The sequence below is a fragment of the Scyliorhinus torazame genome, chromosome 17 (assembly GCF_047496885.1).
Source record: "Scyliorhinus torazame isolate Kashiwa2021f chromosome 17, sScyTor2.1, whole genome shotgun sequence".
Classification (NCBI taxonomy): Eukaryota; Metazoa; Chordata; class Chondrichthyes; order Carcharhiniformes; family Scyliorhinidae; genus Scyliorhinus; species Scyliorhinus torazame.
In genome coordinates, this window is record NC_092723.1 from 166,079,958 (window position 1) to 166,097,174 (window position 17,217).

The following is a 17,217-nucleotide window of genomic DNA, read 5'->3' on the forward strand; positions in this document are numbered from 1 at the left end:
GCAATTCCGGCCGCACTTTAAGTTGAGGGCAGGCTTGAGGGTGATGCCGATAAAGAGGGAGCCAGGGAGGATTGATGCAAGCTGCTGGGGATGGGAGGAGAGAGGGGTGAAGGAAATGAAGGATTTGTTTTGGAGGGGCGGTTCGCAAGCTTGGAGGAGTTTGTGATGAGGGCTTCAGATATATGCAGGTATGGAACCTCTTGAGAAAAGTCTCCCTGAACTTCCTGGTGGCACCGTCCTCTTCGCTGCTGGAGGAGGTGCTGTCGGTGGTGATGCTGGAAGACGGGGTCGTTTCCGAAACTTACGGTAGGATCATGGAGGAGGATAAAGTATCCATGGAAATGAATAAGGCCAAGGAGGAGGGATTATGGTGCGAGGTGCTCTGGAGGGATTATGCCTCAACCTTGTGTGCGAGGCTGGGGTTGGTTCAATTAAAAGTGGTGCACAGGGCCCACTTAAGGAAGGCGATTGTTTGAGGGGGTGGAGGGGAGCTGCGAGCGGTGTGTGAGAAGAATGTTCTGGTCCTGCCTGAAGTTGGAGAAATTTTGGGGGCAGCTTTTTTAGCACCATGTCTGAGGTTCTCCACATGGATCCCCTGGAGGCCATTTTCGGGGTGTCGACTTGCCGAGGTTGCAGACGGGTGGGGGGCTGGGGGCGTAGATGTGTTCGCTTCTGCCTCGTTGGGCGCTCGTAGGAGGGTCCTGGAGGTCAGTTTCTCCCCCCTGTGCCTCGGTGTGGCTGGGGGATCGAATGATGTTCCTGTATTTGGAGAAGGTGAAGTTTGCTCTTGAGGGTTCCACAAGAGATGGGATTTGTTTATCTTATACTTTGGGGGATATGATTGCCGTCAAGGGATGGAAGGGTAGGGGGTCAGTTTCGGGGAGGGGTGGTTGTGTTTATTCTTTGTAAAAATGTTAAAATATTGGACATTTGAATTAAAATATATTTTTTAAAAATAAGCTCAACACCATACAGAGCAAAGCTAACCCACTTGATTGGCACCCCATCTAACATCTTCAATATAAACTCCATCCACCACCGATACAATGGCAGTAGTGTGTACCATCTACAAGATACACTACAGCAACCTACCAAGGCTCCTTGGACAGCACCTTACAAACCTGCCACCTCTAATGATCTAGGAGGACCAAGGCAGCAGATGCATAGGCAAAATAACAACTGGCAGAGTTCCCTTCCAACCGCACACCACTTGACTTGGAATATATTAATGTTCCTTCACTGTCACCGAGTCAAAATCCTGGCACGTCCTTCCTAACAGCGCTGTGGATGTACCTACACCACATGTTCAAGAAGTTCATGCAGCAGTTCAAGAAATTGTCTCACCACCAGCTTCTGAAGGGCAATTAGGGATGGGCAACAAATGCACCTCGTTCCATGAAGTAATATTTTTTATAATTACTGTGAATCTGAGTGACAACTAGGTTAGACCAGGGAATGATAGCTGATTTCCTTCCCTAAAGGACATGAGCGAACCAGTCTTTACAATCCAGTCGTTTCATGATTAGAATTACTTAATTGACTGAATTAAAATTCCTCCGTTGCCATGGTGGGATCTGATCTCCAGGCCCAGAGGCTACCAGTCCAATGCATAACCACTAGGCTACCACCCCCCCAATCAAAAGAGCAAATTGAGGGATTGTTGTCAACTCTGCATGCTATTCATGATGTGATTTATATGTGCAGAGTAAAGTGAAGTACATCAAACAGACCACTGTGATCCTGAAGGAACAGTACAATGGTGACATTCCCAGTAGCATCAGTGAACTTCTGAAACTTCCAGGAGTGGGACCGAAGATGAGCCATCTCATCATGAAGATAGCCTGGAACAACGTGTCGGCATCAGTAAGTACTTCGGACAGCAGCTGCTTCGCGAAGTCAAGGGGTCGGACGAGGTCACCAGCTGCATGCCACTTTATGGACATTACAGCAGTGACCCCAAAATCAAATGGCTGAGGACAGTAACGCTATAGGAAGATGCTTGAACAGCATCATCCTGGGAACAGTGATGTGTATACAATCCATGCCACTGGGTGGTGCTGCCGTGCAGACTGAACCCCTAGTTCAGGCCATTATCTGGTGGATAGCTGCTTACCCAATGAAATTGGTGCTCTACGTTCCTGTGAGGGAACACATCTACGAACAAATTGCCGACAATACCTAATCAAATGTACTGAATCAGGGCTCCCAAACTGTAGATCACAACTCCCATTGGGCTCACAAAGCAGCAAGAGCGACTATTGAGAGAAGGCTCTGGCTAGCTGTGAATTATTTTCCGAAACTATTCGTTAATGGAACAGCTTTTTGCTGCCCTGGTTGGTCGTTCTTTCAGTGCCCTTATTGGCCAATCAGTTCAGTGCTCCGATTGGCTAATTTTGGGATTTCTTGGGTGTGCTTCTAATGCAGGAGGTGCTTTGAACGCGCGCTGTGATGAATGTCAGGGCAGTCCTGGCACCAGCACCAAGGAAACGTTACATACACACACACAATTCTTAGCTCCGAGGCCGCATAAAACCCCTACACTGCAGAAAGAGGCCATTTGGCCCATTGAATCTGCACCAACCTTCTTAAAGAGCACTCTATCCAGGTCCACTCCCCCATCCACCCCACCCTAACTTGTACATCCCTGGACACTAAGGGGCAATTTAGCGTGGCCAATCCAACTAACCTGCACATCTTTGGATTGTGGGAAGAAACCTACTCAGACACGGGGAGAAAGTGTAAACTTCACACAGTCACCCAAGCCTGGAATCAAACCCGGATCCCTGGCGCTGTGAGGCAGCAGTGCTAACCACTGTGCCACATCAGAGTCTTCAAACCGACAGTGGACTAAACCATTTTCCCTGCTCAACACCCCCCCCCCCCCCCCCCCCCAACTCAACAATTCCTACCTGCTCAGAAACTGCCCCACTCACTCTCTGTGGCCGCACAAAGGGGTCATAGTGGGATAAAATTTCGGAGGCACTGCACTAATAGGTGGAATAGTCAAGAAGCTTCTTTATTTCTCATTGGGCCACGTTTGAAGCCCAGGTTTTGTGAATTCCCCCAGTGCGGCTTGAACCCGAGCAGACCTTTTATTGGTTAACAGTCTCTGAAATGAATCAAATAGCTTGCACAGTGCAGATCCAGGTCGATATTCTTCTGGATACCAAGTGGCGGGGGAAACAAATCTGGGCCACTGCTTAAGCCAGTCACTGGTATGGAGCCAGTTCAGGGAATGGGCTTCCTGAAAATATTTGGAATTTTTAATATGTCAAATTATTATTTTTTTTTTTTGTAAAATCTGCTGGCTCTTGAATACCAATTTGGCAAACTGGAGGATTGGGAATTGGCAAGCACGCAAAGTCCAGTCCCAATGATGCACCAGCCTAGGGCTCAGTGGGTAACACTCTCACTTCAGGATCAGAAGGTAATTATTTTGAAGCCCTATTTTAAACTCGACTGACACTCACATGCTGTACTGAGGGAGTCCTGCACTGTTGTTGTGAAGGGTGCTATATAAATGCGTGCCTTTCTTGGCAAGTCTTTCACCAGCTGGCTTTGCATTCATGTCAAAAAGAGAAGCCATGGAGCCAGCCTGACCGTAATGGGCTGGGTTTGTGTCAGAAAAGCTGACCTTGAGGACTGAAGGTAGGTGCGCTGTCCAGACAACTTTGTTCTATGGCAAAGAAAACAAGCAAGACCTGAATTGATATAGCGCCTTTCGCACCCACAGGACATCCTCTTTGCAGCCATTTCAGCTGTTCTTTTGGAATGTAGTCACTGTTGTAATGTAGGAAACACGGCAGCCAATTTTCATACAGCGAGCTCCCAGAAATTGCAGTGTGATAATCAACAGATTAGCTGTTTCCATGACCTTGATAGCGCTATAAATATTGTCCAGGGCACTGGGGAGAACTTCCCTGTTCTTTAAAATGGAGTCATAGGTTCTTTTGCATTCACCTGAGGGGGTATACCGGGCTTTGGGTTAATATCTCATCCAAATGAACGTCTCTGACAATGCAGCACTTCCTGAGTACGGCATTGCTTCCGTCAGCCTGGATTGTGGGTTTCACTGTCTGGACTGGGCACTTGAATTCACGACCTGCTGACTCAGAGGTGAGAGTGCTACCCACTAAAAGGGAGTCAGTTTCCAATTGTTTTATTCTCTGTGCGTTGCTCCTCCATTGTTTTCTCCTCCTGTGTTCAACAGATGTTAAACACAAAAGCCTGATTCCCTGTCCAGCCACTCCTGATCCGTTCGCACCGAGTGCCTGTTGCGGAATGCAAACAAGGCGTGCGCGCCCCCCCCCCCCCCACGGTTACTGGGCCAGCATTTCAATAAACTTAAAGAGGAGCTCTTAATCATCTTCAATGAAGAAGCAAGGAGTTACTGGTTAAGGCATGGAGTAAAATGCTTTGTACAGATTTGACAGGTCTTGGGTTTAGAGCTCAGTTAGCTGAGCCAGGCTCTAATTGGTATCAATGTTCATAGGCTAAGGAGCATGGAATTGGCCAGGGTTTCCAGCCCTGCATAAAGTAGTGACCCCCTTTTGACATGTGGCAAGCAGGACGACATAGAATTTACAGGACAGAAACGGACCATTTGGCCCATCAAATGCGTGCCAATGTTTAAGTTCCATACAAATCCTCTCAAACCCCTATACCCGAGCCGCGTAACTTTCTATTCCTTTATCCCTCGTGCATTTATCTAACATCCCTTTAAATGCATCTATTTTGTTCGTCTCGACTACACCTTGTAGCGAGTTCCACGTTCTCACCACTCTCTGGAAAGAGAAGATTCTCCTGAATTTCCTATTAGATTTATTAGTGACTATTTTATAATCATGGTCCCTAGTATGGGATTCCCCTCTAAGTGGAAACATCTTCTGTACTATAATCTATCAAACCGTTCATAATTTTTTAAATGTTTATTCAATCTCAAAAAATGAGCCCCATCTTGTTTTACTTTCCCAATGGCAACAACTGATCTGCCATGGTACCGTGTTTTTAACAGGATACACAGGGGGTGTGATGTCCTTCCTGCTCGAATAACCTGCTGAAATCCACTCTGTAAACCCGAGTGGGGAGAGTAACGAAGCGCGACCAGTGGTTATGGGTATCCAAGTGAAGAATCCAAGTCTTTAGGCGAGAACGATAAAGAATTGGTGGCAAACAGTCTCGAGTGTGAGGACCCTACAAAATAGTGGGAATGGGAGCAGGGAAACACAAGAGATGCTGACTTTCTCCAAGAGCTCTCCATGTCTTTTGTATGAAAGTGACTGCCAGGATTCTCAAATGCTAAACTACATGAACAAAATTCCTCCCATCCTGTGCAGCGGTAAACTGTGACTGGTGGGAAAAGGGAGAAGGAGCGACGCCGCAATTAGGACGTTCCAAGATAGTCACAATTGTGGTCACAATGGTAGCAGATTGGGCCATTCCAAATATTCCCCCAGCAGCTGACAGACAGTGGGCGGAATGTATCTGCTAAAGAGAAAGAACTGATTCCAAGCAAAATATTTTGCCAGCAGAAAATGAACGAGAGTCAACAGAACAACATCGTTGTCATCCATGAATATAGTCCAGATCAGATCCGCTACTGGAAAGGAATCAATACACTTGCTTTTTCTTTCAATAGGATTCTGCAAAGGTTAAGACTTGTTTTCCTCTCCCTCGCTTCTTGTTTGTCTTCAAGGAAAGAGTTTTTTGCAATGCCACAGAATAACAACTTGCATTTATATAATGGGCAAGGTTCAATAACCGCATTGTGCCCGGCGCAGATCTGGGCAAACAGGGTAAATAGCAGGAAAGGTCAACATTGAGATTCACGCCGGGCTCGAATCAGTTTGCAATTTTGGCCCACTCCCGATGGCGAGTTCTGGATCTCTCCCACAGATGGCTTTTTTTTTGTCCGGCTGCCATGTGCTTGAATGCTGCGACCCCTCTTGCTTCTATGGTCTGGCCCCTGGCAAATTACCAGTGCTGTAGAAGGGGTGGGGTATTCGCGCTCCTTCCTCCGCTGTGCCCCGTGCCAGAGAAACCTTTTACGGTGGTCTGTACTGCTCACTCTCTCACACGCCTACTCAACAGGCATGCACTCGCAATCATTTATGCATATACTCTTTATGATGTACACTCTTACCGATATGCACACACTGATGTTCACACATATACTTTCTGTACATGCACAGGCAAGGGGCCGCTGCACACCCTGAAGACCCGGCCACCCATCAGGCTGGGCAGGAACCCAGAGAGGGAGGCGTCGTTGGTCTTCCAATGAGATGACAGACAGCATATGCCGCAGGAGACTCCGTCTCAACAAAGAAACAGTGCAGCGCCTGTGTCACGTCCTCGCGGACATGGCACCCTGTGGAGAAGGGGTATAGCCGCTCCCGATGACCGTGAAGGTCACCACAGCTCTAAACCTTTATGCAAACGGCTCATTACGTTGTCCCTGTATCATGCACGTGTGTGCACGCTACCCAGGGAGAGTGCACGACAGCTACATCCTGGGACACTCTGAGATCCCTGGTGTTTTCGAGGGCCACCCCGGGATGAAGGGTTGGCTCTTGGGCTATAAGGCCTACCCGCTGAGGCCCTGACTGATGACGCGAATGCGGAGGCTGGGGACCGATAGGAGACCCGATATAATGAGGCCCACGTTGCCCCCAGTGCGGTCATTGAGCGGTACATCGAGCTGTTCAAAATGTGGTTATGATGCCTGGACCGCTCTGGTGGTGATCTGTAGTAGTACCCCCCCCCCCCCCCCCCCCCCCCCAACCCCAGGGTGTCTCCCGCTTTGTCGTGGTCTGCTACCAGGCACAGCAGTGGGGCGATATGCAGCCTCATCTCAGTAGCAGAATGCGGCAGACCAGGAGGGGCTGGAGGAGGAGGGCCCGGAGGATGGAGGATAGGCGGTGGCAAGGATCCGAAATGCCCAGAGGACCAGGGAGACCCTCATCCTCCTCAGATTCCCATAGGACAAGGCTATGTCCATCAGCTCAACCCCCTCCCATTTCCATCCCTTCCTTCCTCCCCCGTTTTCTTCCTCCTCCTCCCCATCAAACTGACCCCTCCGCAACCACCTGATCCACCCTCCAAGGGTCTGGGTAACACCACTCCACGGTGATGGGCCTGTGTCGGCACCGTCAGCAGGGTCACTATACAAGGCAGGAGAGTGATGATCACTCGCTGTGGGGAAAGCTCCGGTGCTCCTCCGTTTATGCCAAAGTCTGGCTCCTGTATTTCTGCTGACCGCCCGCCCACCCCCATCCTCTGAACGGGATCTTGGACCACTGCGCCTAGGTGGCGGGGAATGGGGGGAGCGGAAGGAAACGGGGGGTGGGGGTGCCGGCAGGCCAACAGTGAAGATTGACATGACAGAGGCTTCACATGTATCAGGTGTTCCACGTTTTAATAGTGAACACTTGACATTTCCATTCCCCCAGATCCAGATAGTTACTCCCTGCCGCCCATGCCCACTCCGTGCTCCTCAATCTTCTTCATCTTTCGTGGTCTACTGTTACGTCTATGTCCAGGATGCACATCAGAGATGGAGGCAGCCCTATGGCCTTTGATGACCTTGGTGAATGTCTCTGGAGGATTGGGAACCGGAGGGCCCCAGCCGACGTACCCATGCCACCCTGTTCTGCCCGCTGCCCTTGAGATGCACCAATGTCATTCTGAAGAACTGGGGACTGCCATCTTCTCCTTGGTGGCAGCAATAATTGTGTGGTGCTCACCAGATTGTGCCCTGTCCATTGATATCGCCTACCGAGGTCTATGTCTCTGCTCTGGTGGAAGGTGGGGGTGATAGCTATGACGCCTCGATGGTGGTCTCCTTGGAGCTCTCCTCTGAGGTAGTCTCTTGGGTGGCATGGGTGGGAACAACCCCAGATGGCCTGGCCTCATCAGATGGAGATCCTGCAAGACAATGGACATGTGGTCAGTGAGAGGGAAGGACCATTATGTCCGACATGAACAACTCACTTGAGACAGGCCATCTGGGTGAAGGGGCAATGGATCCTCACCTTTGCAGTGCAGGGCAACCTCATTGTCGGTGACTGCTCTCTCCTCGGACAACTCCGTGATCTCCAGGGCTCATTCCTCATCGGGGGTGAGGACCCAAGGACTCTGCCTTCCCTGCCCATTTTGGCCCTTCCCCGCTTATTATGGGCTATCTTCTCCTGCGGGGACAAAGAGAGGGTATCGTGAGCCGCATGCTTGATGAGTCAGGGGTTTATAGCAGGTGGCATGTGTGGACACTGCACCTGGACATTAAAAAGTTGTGCTGGGGGTGCCAGTGAGTCCTGAGGAAGAAACACGAAGATTGGATGTGGGGAGAGTGTGAGGTGTCAGCCAGTGATCTGTGGAGGTTTGGGAGGATTGGGAATTTGAGGGTTGGTAACTTACCATTGCATCTCGGTGGAGGTCTTCAGTCTTCTGACATTGGACGGCGGTACTCCTCTTCATGCTGCCTGCACTGATGGGCACTGCCCCTGACTCCCAGAAGGCACTGCTGACCCTGCTGCTGGTCCTCCGACACCCCTCGGGGGAGCAGGATGTCCCGCCTCGCATCCACAGCGTCAAGAAGCTGGGCAGGTTGGCATCCCCAAAATGAGAGGCTCAAAGAGCCAAATGGCTGACTCCAGGCCCAACTTTTATGTTCTTATGACATTTTGTTTTGCCCTCATACAGCCGATCTGCCTCATCCACGTCAATTTCCCAAAATGAAACTCTAATCCTGTACCCTGAGTGTTGGATCAGGCGGGAAAAGCTTTGTAAAACGTGCCAGCTTCCCAGGCGCCTTTTATTGCCTGATTTAATGGCATTCTGTATAAAGTGCCAGCAAGGATCACATAGCCAGCTGGAGGGGCGGGCCTGAATTCTGAGATCGGATTGCCTTTTTTCGAAGGCTGCCCGATCTTAACCCCCCCCCCACACCACCACAGATATCACAACACCGGCCCCCCAGCCATGGAGATTTGGACACCCCAGTGGACAAGGAGAGTCCCCCCCCCAACACAACACGCAGAAGGGAAATGCCCTCCCCCACTAGTGGGGCTCCCCAGGTTGGCACTGCCACTGCATCCTGTGGGAGGCACGGTAATCACGACTAGTATCCGTTTTTGAAAACCAGTAGCGATTCATTCCGGTGTAGTGCAGACTGGAGGGGCCGAATGGCTTCCTCCTGCTCCTAAGTCCTATGTTTTTATGATACGTCGCAAGTTACACAATCGCATGATTAGATTTTGAACAGCACAAGCATATTCCTGGTTACCAGCAGCTGCACGTGGGGGTAATAACCCGAGAGGAGATCTAATGCAATCCAAACCTGTGACATAGCTTTGCTGATTTGCTTTGATGAACACCATTGACCATTATTTAATCTGTCCCCGTACCCACCTAACCCATTTAATCCTGGTCCGTTCAAACGTGTTTTGCAGGTGTTGACACCCACGTGCACAGGATCGTAAACCGGCTAAAGTGGGTCAGAAAGGAGACAAAGAACCCAGAGGAAAGCAGACAGGCGCTGGAAGAATGGATGCCACGGTAACCGGGGTTGGGCAGAGACAGCTAAATGTAGCAGAGAGACGAGAGGGATGGCTTGGGCGTTGCAGACAGAGAATTGTTAAGTAAAGATCTTACAGGGAGTGCAAGAATCAGCCAAAGCCCCTGACTCGCACACAAGGGTAACAGTTGTGTTGGAACCAGAATTATGTGAGCAGTTATCTGAAAAAGGGAATAGTCCAAACATACAAATTCGGAGCAAGATGCAGCCATTCAGCCCCTTGAACCTGCTGTGCTATTCCATAAGACCATGGCTGATCTGATTGTGACCATCATCCACAGGCCCACAACCCTCCAAAGAAAATTCTCCTCATCTCTTTCTCAAATAGAAGATCAATTATTTTGACACTGTGCCCTAGTTCTGGTCTCTCTCTCTCACTCAGGGAAACATCCTCTCAGCATCCACTCTGTCAAGCCTCCTCAGGGTTTTTTGTGCATGTTTCAATACGATCACCGCTCCTTCATAGATTATCATCATCATAGAATTTACAGAGCAGAAGGAGGCCATTCAGCCCATCGAGTCTGCACCGGCTCTTGGAAAGAGCACCCTACCCAAGGTCAACACCGCCACCCTATCCCCATAACCCAGTAACCCCACCCAACACTAAGGGCAATTTTGGACACTAGGCAATTTATCATGGCCAATCCACCTAACCCGCACATCTTTGGACTGTGGGAGGAAACCGGAGCACCCGGAGGAAACCCACGCACACACGGGGAGGATGTGCAGACTCCGCACAGACAGTGACCCAAGCCAGAATCGAACCTGGGACCCTGGAGCTGTGAAGCAATTGTGCTATCCACAAGGCTACCGTGCTGCACCTTCTTCTAAACTCCAATGGATACAGGCCCAACGTTTCCGTGTAACATAATAGGGGCTGGTTTAGCACACTGGGCTAAATCGCTGGCTTTTAAAGCAGACCAAGGCAGGCCAGTAGCATGGTTCAATTCCCGTACCAGCCTCCCCGAACAGGCGCCGGAATGTGGCGACTAGGGGCTTTTCACAGTAACTTCCTTTGAAGCCTACTTGTGACAATAAACGATTTTCATTTTCATCAGTTGAATGAAGCTTCTCTGAACTGCTTCTAATGCTTTGTCCTTTATTAAATAAGGAGACCAAAACAGTACACCAAATGTGATTTCACCTATGCCCTTACAACTGTTGCCAAACAGCCCTATTTTTATATTCCGTTCCCATTGTAAGAAACAACAACATTCCATTTGTCTTCCTGATCATTTGCTGTACCTGCATACTACCATTTTGTAATTCCTGAACCAGGACACCCAGATCCCTCTGCACCTCCGGGTTCTGCAATCTCTCTCCATTTAGATTTTCCTGTTCTTCCTGCCAAAATTGACAGGTTCACATTTTCCCACTTTATTTTCCATCTGCCAAATCTCTGTGCACTCACTTAACCTGTATCCCTTTGCGGCTCCTTAGAGCCTCTTCACAAACGTACTTTTCTACCTACATTTGTGTCATTAGAAAATTTGACAACTACACAAGTCATTGTCATCAGTTGTAAATAGTTGCGGCCCCAGCACAATCCCTGTGGCACTCTGCTTGTTGCGTCTTGTCAACCCAGAAATGACTCATTTATGCCTACTCTGTTTTCGATTAGCGAACCATAATAGTGTTTGTTTCGGGGCAGGAGAGGGTGGGGAATCACTGGAGTTCAGAAGACAGAGCGGTGACTAAATTGAAACATATAAAATTCTTAAAGAGCTTGATTGGGTAGATGCGGAGAAAATATTTCCTCTCACTGGGAAACTGAGAATACAGGGTCACTGTCTCAGAATAAGGGGTCGGCTGTTTTGGACTGAGATTGAGGAGAGATCTCTTCACTCAAAGGGTTATGAATCTCCGGGATTCTCCACATCAGAGAGCTGTGTACACCCCGTCCTTTGGTAGATACCCCGTCAAGGTAGAGGTCAATGGTTTTGCCTACTAAGGGATATGAAGGTAATGCAGGAAGGTGGTGTTGAGGTGGAAGATCAGTTTGATCTTATTGAATCACAGAACAGGCTGGAGGGGCCTTGCAGCCTTCTCTAGCTCCTATTTCTTATGTTCTTATGAACCATAGGAAATGGGGAGGGAACAAAGAACAAAGAAATGTACAGCACAGGAACAGGCCCTTCGGCCCTCCAAGCCCGTGCCGACCATGCTGCCCGACTAAACTACAATCTTCTACACTTCCTGGGTCCGTATCCTTCTATTCCCATCCTATTCATATATTTGTCAAGATGCCCCTTAAATGTCCCTATCGTCCCTGCTTCCACTACCTCCTCCGGTAGCGGGTTCCAGGCACCCACTACCCTCTGCGTAAAAAAACTTGCCTCGTACATCTACTCTAAACCTTGCCCCTCTCACCTTAAACCTATGCCCCCTAGTAATTGACCCCTCTACCCTGGGGAAAAGCCTCTGACTATCCACTCTGTCTATGCCCCTCATAATTTTGTATACCTCTATCAGGTCTCCCCTCAACCTCCTTCGTTCCAGTGAGAACAAACCGAGTTTATTCAACCGCTCCTCATAGCTAATGCCCTCCATACCAGGCAACATTCTGGTAAATCTCTTCTGCACCCTCTCTAAAGCCTCCACATCCTTCTGGTAGTGTGGCGACCAGAATTGAACACTATACTCCAAGTGTGGCCTAACTAAGGTTCTATTCAGCTGCAACATGACTTGCCAATTCTTATACTCAATGCTCCGGCCAATGAAGGCAAGCATGCCGTATGCCTTCTTGACTACCTTCTCCACCTGTGTTGCCCCTTTCAGTGACCTGTGTACCTGTACTCCTAGATCTCTTTGACTTTCAATACTCTTGAGGGTTCTACCATTCACTGTATATTCCCTACCTGCATTAGACCTTCCAAAATGCATTACCTCACATTTGTCCGGATTAAACTCCATCTGCCATCTCTCTGCCCAAGTCTCCAAACAATCTAAATCCTGCTGTATCCTCCGACAGTCCTCATCGCTATCCGCAATTCCACCAACCTTTGTGTCGTCTGCAAACTTACTAATCAGACCAGTTACATTTTCCTCCAAATCATTTATATATACTACAAAGAGCAAAGGTCCCAGCACTGATCCCAGTGGAACACCACTGGTCACAGCCCTCCAATTAGAAAAGCATCCCTCCATTGCTACTCTCTGCCTTCTATGGCCTAGCCAGTTCTGTATCCACCTTGCCAGCTCACCCCTGATCCCGTGTGACTTCACCTTTTGTACTAGTCGTAAATCCTGGAGTAGTTTGCCAACCCCACCTTGAGTTGCCACCTAGAATGTTCTGAAGTAACAAACTGTTTACAAGTATAGAAATAGAGGTACCTTAAACAATCAGCCCAGCAAGATTAGAGATGTGACTTTGGATCGTTCTGTTTTGTTTATTCTCAGAATATGGGCGTCACTGTCATTATCCCTAGTTGGCCTTGAGAAGATGGTGGTGCATTCCATGTAGTCAGGGTTATAATATAGTAACCAAGGCAGCAGTTAGCACTCGGCAAGCTCCCACAAAGGGGTGCGAGATAAATGCCAAATTGAACCGATGTTAAGATGTTGGTTGAGGGATAGGTGTTGGCTAGAATGCCAGGCTAGAATTCCCCCAATACTCCTCATGTGACCTTTTACATCTATCATCGAGGACAGGCTGGGCCTTGGTCTAATGTCTGATCCAAAAGAGGGCACCTCTGACAATGCTGCACTACCTCAGTACTGCAGTGAGTGAATCAGCCTGGATTACAGGCCAAAGGCTTAAGAGTGGGTCTCAAACCCATGACCTCTGACTTGGGGAACTATTCCGCAGAGTGCAGATATTTCTACTGGTTGCTTAAGTTAAGCCTTCCCCCTCCTCACCCACAGTAGGTGGGAGTATGTGACGTACTCGCTGATTATCTCAAATTAAAATCCCTCCTCTTTCTAAAGACATTTAACTAATAGAATCTAGTGGCATCCTCCCACGAGCTCCTGATCCATATGTGACCTCTTTCCTCGCCCCCAACCACCCCATACCAAACGATCTATCAGCAGGAAATCTCTGACTCCGAGTCACCAGTCTCCAGTTCACCTTGTGCTTTGAGTGAATGCAGCAATGTTTTGGGGATCAGACTGTGAAAATCTCAGACGGTGCAATGTTTTTAAACTTTCCCCCATTTCCTTTCAGCGAGCTCTGGAGCCGGACGAACTGGCTGCTGGTGGGGTTTGGTCAGCAGACGTGCCTGCCAGTGAACCCTCGCTGTGCTGGATGTCTCAACAGAGATATCTGTCCCTCAGCCAAGAACAATCTTCGGAAAACAAATCCCGGGCTTCCTCCCAGCTCCCTGCATCAGCCTTGCCAACAACAACAATAATTAAATCCTTGTGTTTGGATGTTAGATAGTGGTATAAATTATTCAAACGATGGGGCGATGTTTGTCCTGAAGTTAACTAAAACAAAACTGTATCTGATGTTGTTGATGGATTCCAGTTGCAGCATTGAACACAATTTACTAATGACATTCCCAGTGGGAGCAGCGTGCCGGTCCTAAAGATGCATCTTTAGTGGGACTGCAGCCTGGTGGCCCCTACTGACAGAGGCAGGCAAGTCTCACATACTAATCTGCAGTTTAACAAGCATTCAGATTCCTCACTGCTAAACCAACTGGTTGAAATTCCACTGAAGGCTCCTTCTAGCTCAACAGTTAAGGTGTCTGTTAAATTCTATGCTTCATTGGTTAATGTAGCGTGGCTGGCAATTTTACCGGAGCATGCTAACCAATGCTTTGAATATAGAATGCAAATGATCACTTGGCACCCGTTAATTAGCCTGTAGTTTGCAGTTCACATTTGTTTAAGTAAACGGAAGTGTGACCGTACCCTTGGTTGAAACGCCTACCTATGGCCAGTGTTTTTTTTTAAGAAAGATGTTCCTTGTATTTCCTTCATCCCCTCTCCTCCATTACAAGTTGTTCCTCTATTGTAGGGTCCTCCTTGGCGTTGTTGCCCAGCTGAGAAGGACACGGCAGCTCCCTGTACCCAGCCCTTGGTAGGTGAATTCCCTAAACAAAAAAAGATACCGGTGACATGTACTGACAGTGAAAGGTTGGTGCATCGATTAACGCTCCACCAGTTGCAACTGAGGGAGAAAAATTCAGTCTGCCATCCCTGAGATTCTGTGTACCCCTGTGCCCCCCCCCCCCCCCCCCAGCAGCCCCCTCTCATTACTTTCCTAGATGTGAACTGCCCCAATTCACCGAGACCAGTACAATAGGAAATTCATCCTCCCATCGCGCCCACTCCAGTTAACCTATTTCTGAGTTAAGACTGCTGTAGAATTTCTCACATTGCTGAAGCTAAGGAAAATTTCTGTCTGAAAACTGCTAGGACAGTTTTACTTGTATTAAATGCCTTCGTGCGAGTGGAAGGGTGGATAAATATTTCACATGACAGATACCAAAGCAAAATACTGTAGATGCCGGAAAGCTGAAATAGAAACCTGGAAACATCAGTGGAGAGAGCAACAGAATAAATGCTTCAAGTTGTCAGTGCAGACTCGATGGGCCGAATGGCCCCCTTCTGCACTGTAAATTCTGCGATTTGATGAAATTTGACCTTTCTCCACAAACGCTGTCTGACCTGTTGAGCATCTCCTGGTATGTGTGGTGAGAGCTGCTTCACTCTGCGCAGTACTGACTTTATAATGTGCTCCCTCCATGGTGCACCCTTTCAGCGCTGGCCGAACCAGGCACTCACTTCGCTCTTTCGTTCAAACCCTGATCTCACCACTCGCCTCACTGATTCAAGTAAAGAAACATCAGAGACTTAGAGCAGACAAGCTCAGTGAGTCAAATGGGCAGAAGTGGGCAAGATAAAAGCACAGGGTTATCAAATCAGTCGGGGAGCTAACAAGCCAATATACTCTAATTGCTTTGTCACAATTATCAGCATTTAATGATCCACCTGCCTATCCTGCTCCGAAGAAAAAAAACAAGCTGGAAATTACTATTCATGATCAGCCAATGTCCGTATATCATTCCTCGTTTGCTATTTTAACAGCAAAGACAGTCCATTTGTTCACCAAAATGAGACAGGAATATCTTGACACTAAACATTATTTCACTACTATCGCCAGCCCGGATTTCTAGGCTATGATTTAGTAACTGGTTGGACTGTCTACGTTATGCTGTCACTAGTCATATTCAATTTAGTGAATGTTTGTTAAACCTGCTCCAATAGCATAACCCCATTTTAAACGCATATACACCAGGAAGCCCAACACAACAGGTGCAAGGTACCTGTAGGAGAGAGGCAATTACTTCAATATGATGGAGTGCAGCTATGGTTAGTCCTGACTCTGGCCAGATGTCGTGCCTGTGAATTGGATGCATCCCACTATTTCAGCATTGCACAAATGTGAAAAGGAGATCGCTGTAGTTCTGTATTTCTATTTGCAAGTCATTACCTTCTATATATTTTGTAGTTTACCTTGCATATTAAGCAAAGGTGGAGACAGCTGCAGAGTACTGCAGTTATTGAGAGGATTCAAGTAACCAAGTCTTTCCTCATTGTTAATTTAGCAATCTTCTGTTGGCCGAAGCAGCGGCAGTTATATAACAAATTGGAAGTATTGTGGAAAAGTGAATGTTTAAACTTATAGGAGTCATCAGAAATCAATCTAACGGGTTGACAGTACAAGTAGCTGTGAATATTCTGCATACAAAGTGTGTGGTGTGGTTAGTGTCCTGACGCCTACCAGAGTTGCCAAGGGTGAATATGCAAGACGAGTCAGCCCATTACACACACTCCTTCCAAAGTACACTCAGGTAAATAAGAAGCAGCTGCTGTTGTTAATGTCCAGGCCTATACAAATCCAAAACGTTGAGATGTGGGATGTGCCACAATTGTTCACTGCCTTATCTCTCAGCTGAGGTCTGGGGTGGCTGTGCACGGGATGATGCTGGTGGCGGGGTTGTTGTATTGTTACTAAGTCAACTAAAGAAGATACAACGATGTCAAGCTACAAACAAGAAATCCATTTTGTACAAGGAAATAAAATATTAAAAATGAAGATGAATGGACATTATTTTTCCAAAATTTCAAAACCAGATTTATTGACTTAACTTTCTATGAATGGGTTCAGCCAACACTTGGCGCATTGCCAATTATAAAGTAATCTTGAGTTAACTTAACATTTTTGATGTTTCCAGCCATAACGTGGCCTGGCTGCAACCAATATATATCGCTGAAGCGAATAGTTCTTTATTCTGATTTTTCACTAATAAAAAAGTGTAGCTTGCATTCTCGTTACTGAAAAGCTAATGTGAATGGCCAAAAGCTGGCCGAACATCTTAAAAGAGGAACAAAGCTATATAAATTAAATAGTTTACTTCGGTGGCTCCAGGCTTGAGATCTGATTGGTAAAAGAAAGAGAAACCAAAACCTCCATAGTTTGGAGGAAATAATAAATTAGAATAGGGCAACAAGCTTTGCATAGAATTTACCGGCCATTCAGCCCAACTGGTCTGTGCTGATCTTTGTTTCTTACAAACCTCTTTCCACCCAGTTTATCTCACTAGCAGCAGATCCTTCTACTCCTTCATCTCATGTACTTATGTAGCATCCCCTCAAAAGGTGTCGCTCCGCTTCGTCCCAACAACTATGTGGCA

The 17,217-nt window shown here is 47.8% G+C and overlaps 1 protein-coding gene across 1 annotated transcript; it reads left to right on the plus strand.

Annotated features, from left to right (window-relative positions):
- Positions 1–182: 182 nt before the first annotated feature.
- Positions 183–16,619, plus strand: LOC140393485 (endonuclease III-like protein 1). Its single transcript, XM_072479812.1, has 4 exons — positions 183–329; positions 1,705–1,867; positions 9,447–9,552; positions 13,737–16,619. The coding sequence occupies exons 1-4, from the start codon at positions 183–185 to the stop codon at positions 13,921–13,923; spliced, it is 603 nt and encodes a 200-aa protein (XP_072335913.1). The 3' UTR covers positions 13,924–16,619.
- Positions 16,620–17,217: the final 598 nt, after the last annotated feature.

Excerpts from the sequence above, each read along its gene's own strand:
- LOC140393485 (XM_072479812.1), top strand. The coding sequence starts at position 183 with ATGCAGGTATGGAACCTCTTGAGAAAAGTCTCCCTGAACTTCCTGGTG. Across the intron at positions 330-1,704 it reads GGATCATGGAGGAGGATAAA|AGTAAAGTGAAGTACATCAA; the intron begins GTATCCATGGAA and ends TTATATGTGCAG. Across the intron at positions 9,553-13,736 it reads CTGGAAGAATGGATGCCACG|CGAGCTCTGGAGCCGGACGA; the intron begins GTAACCGGGGTT and ends ATTTCCTTTCAG.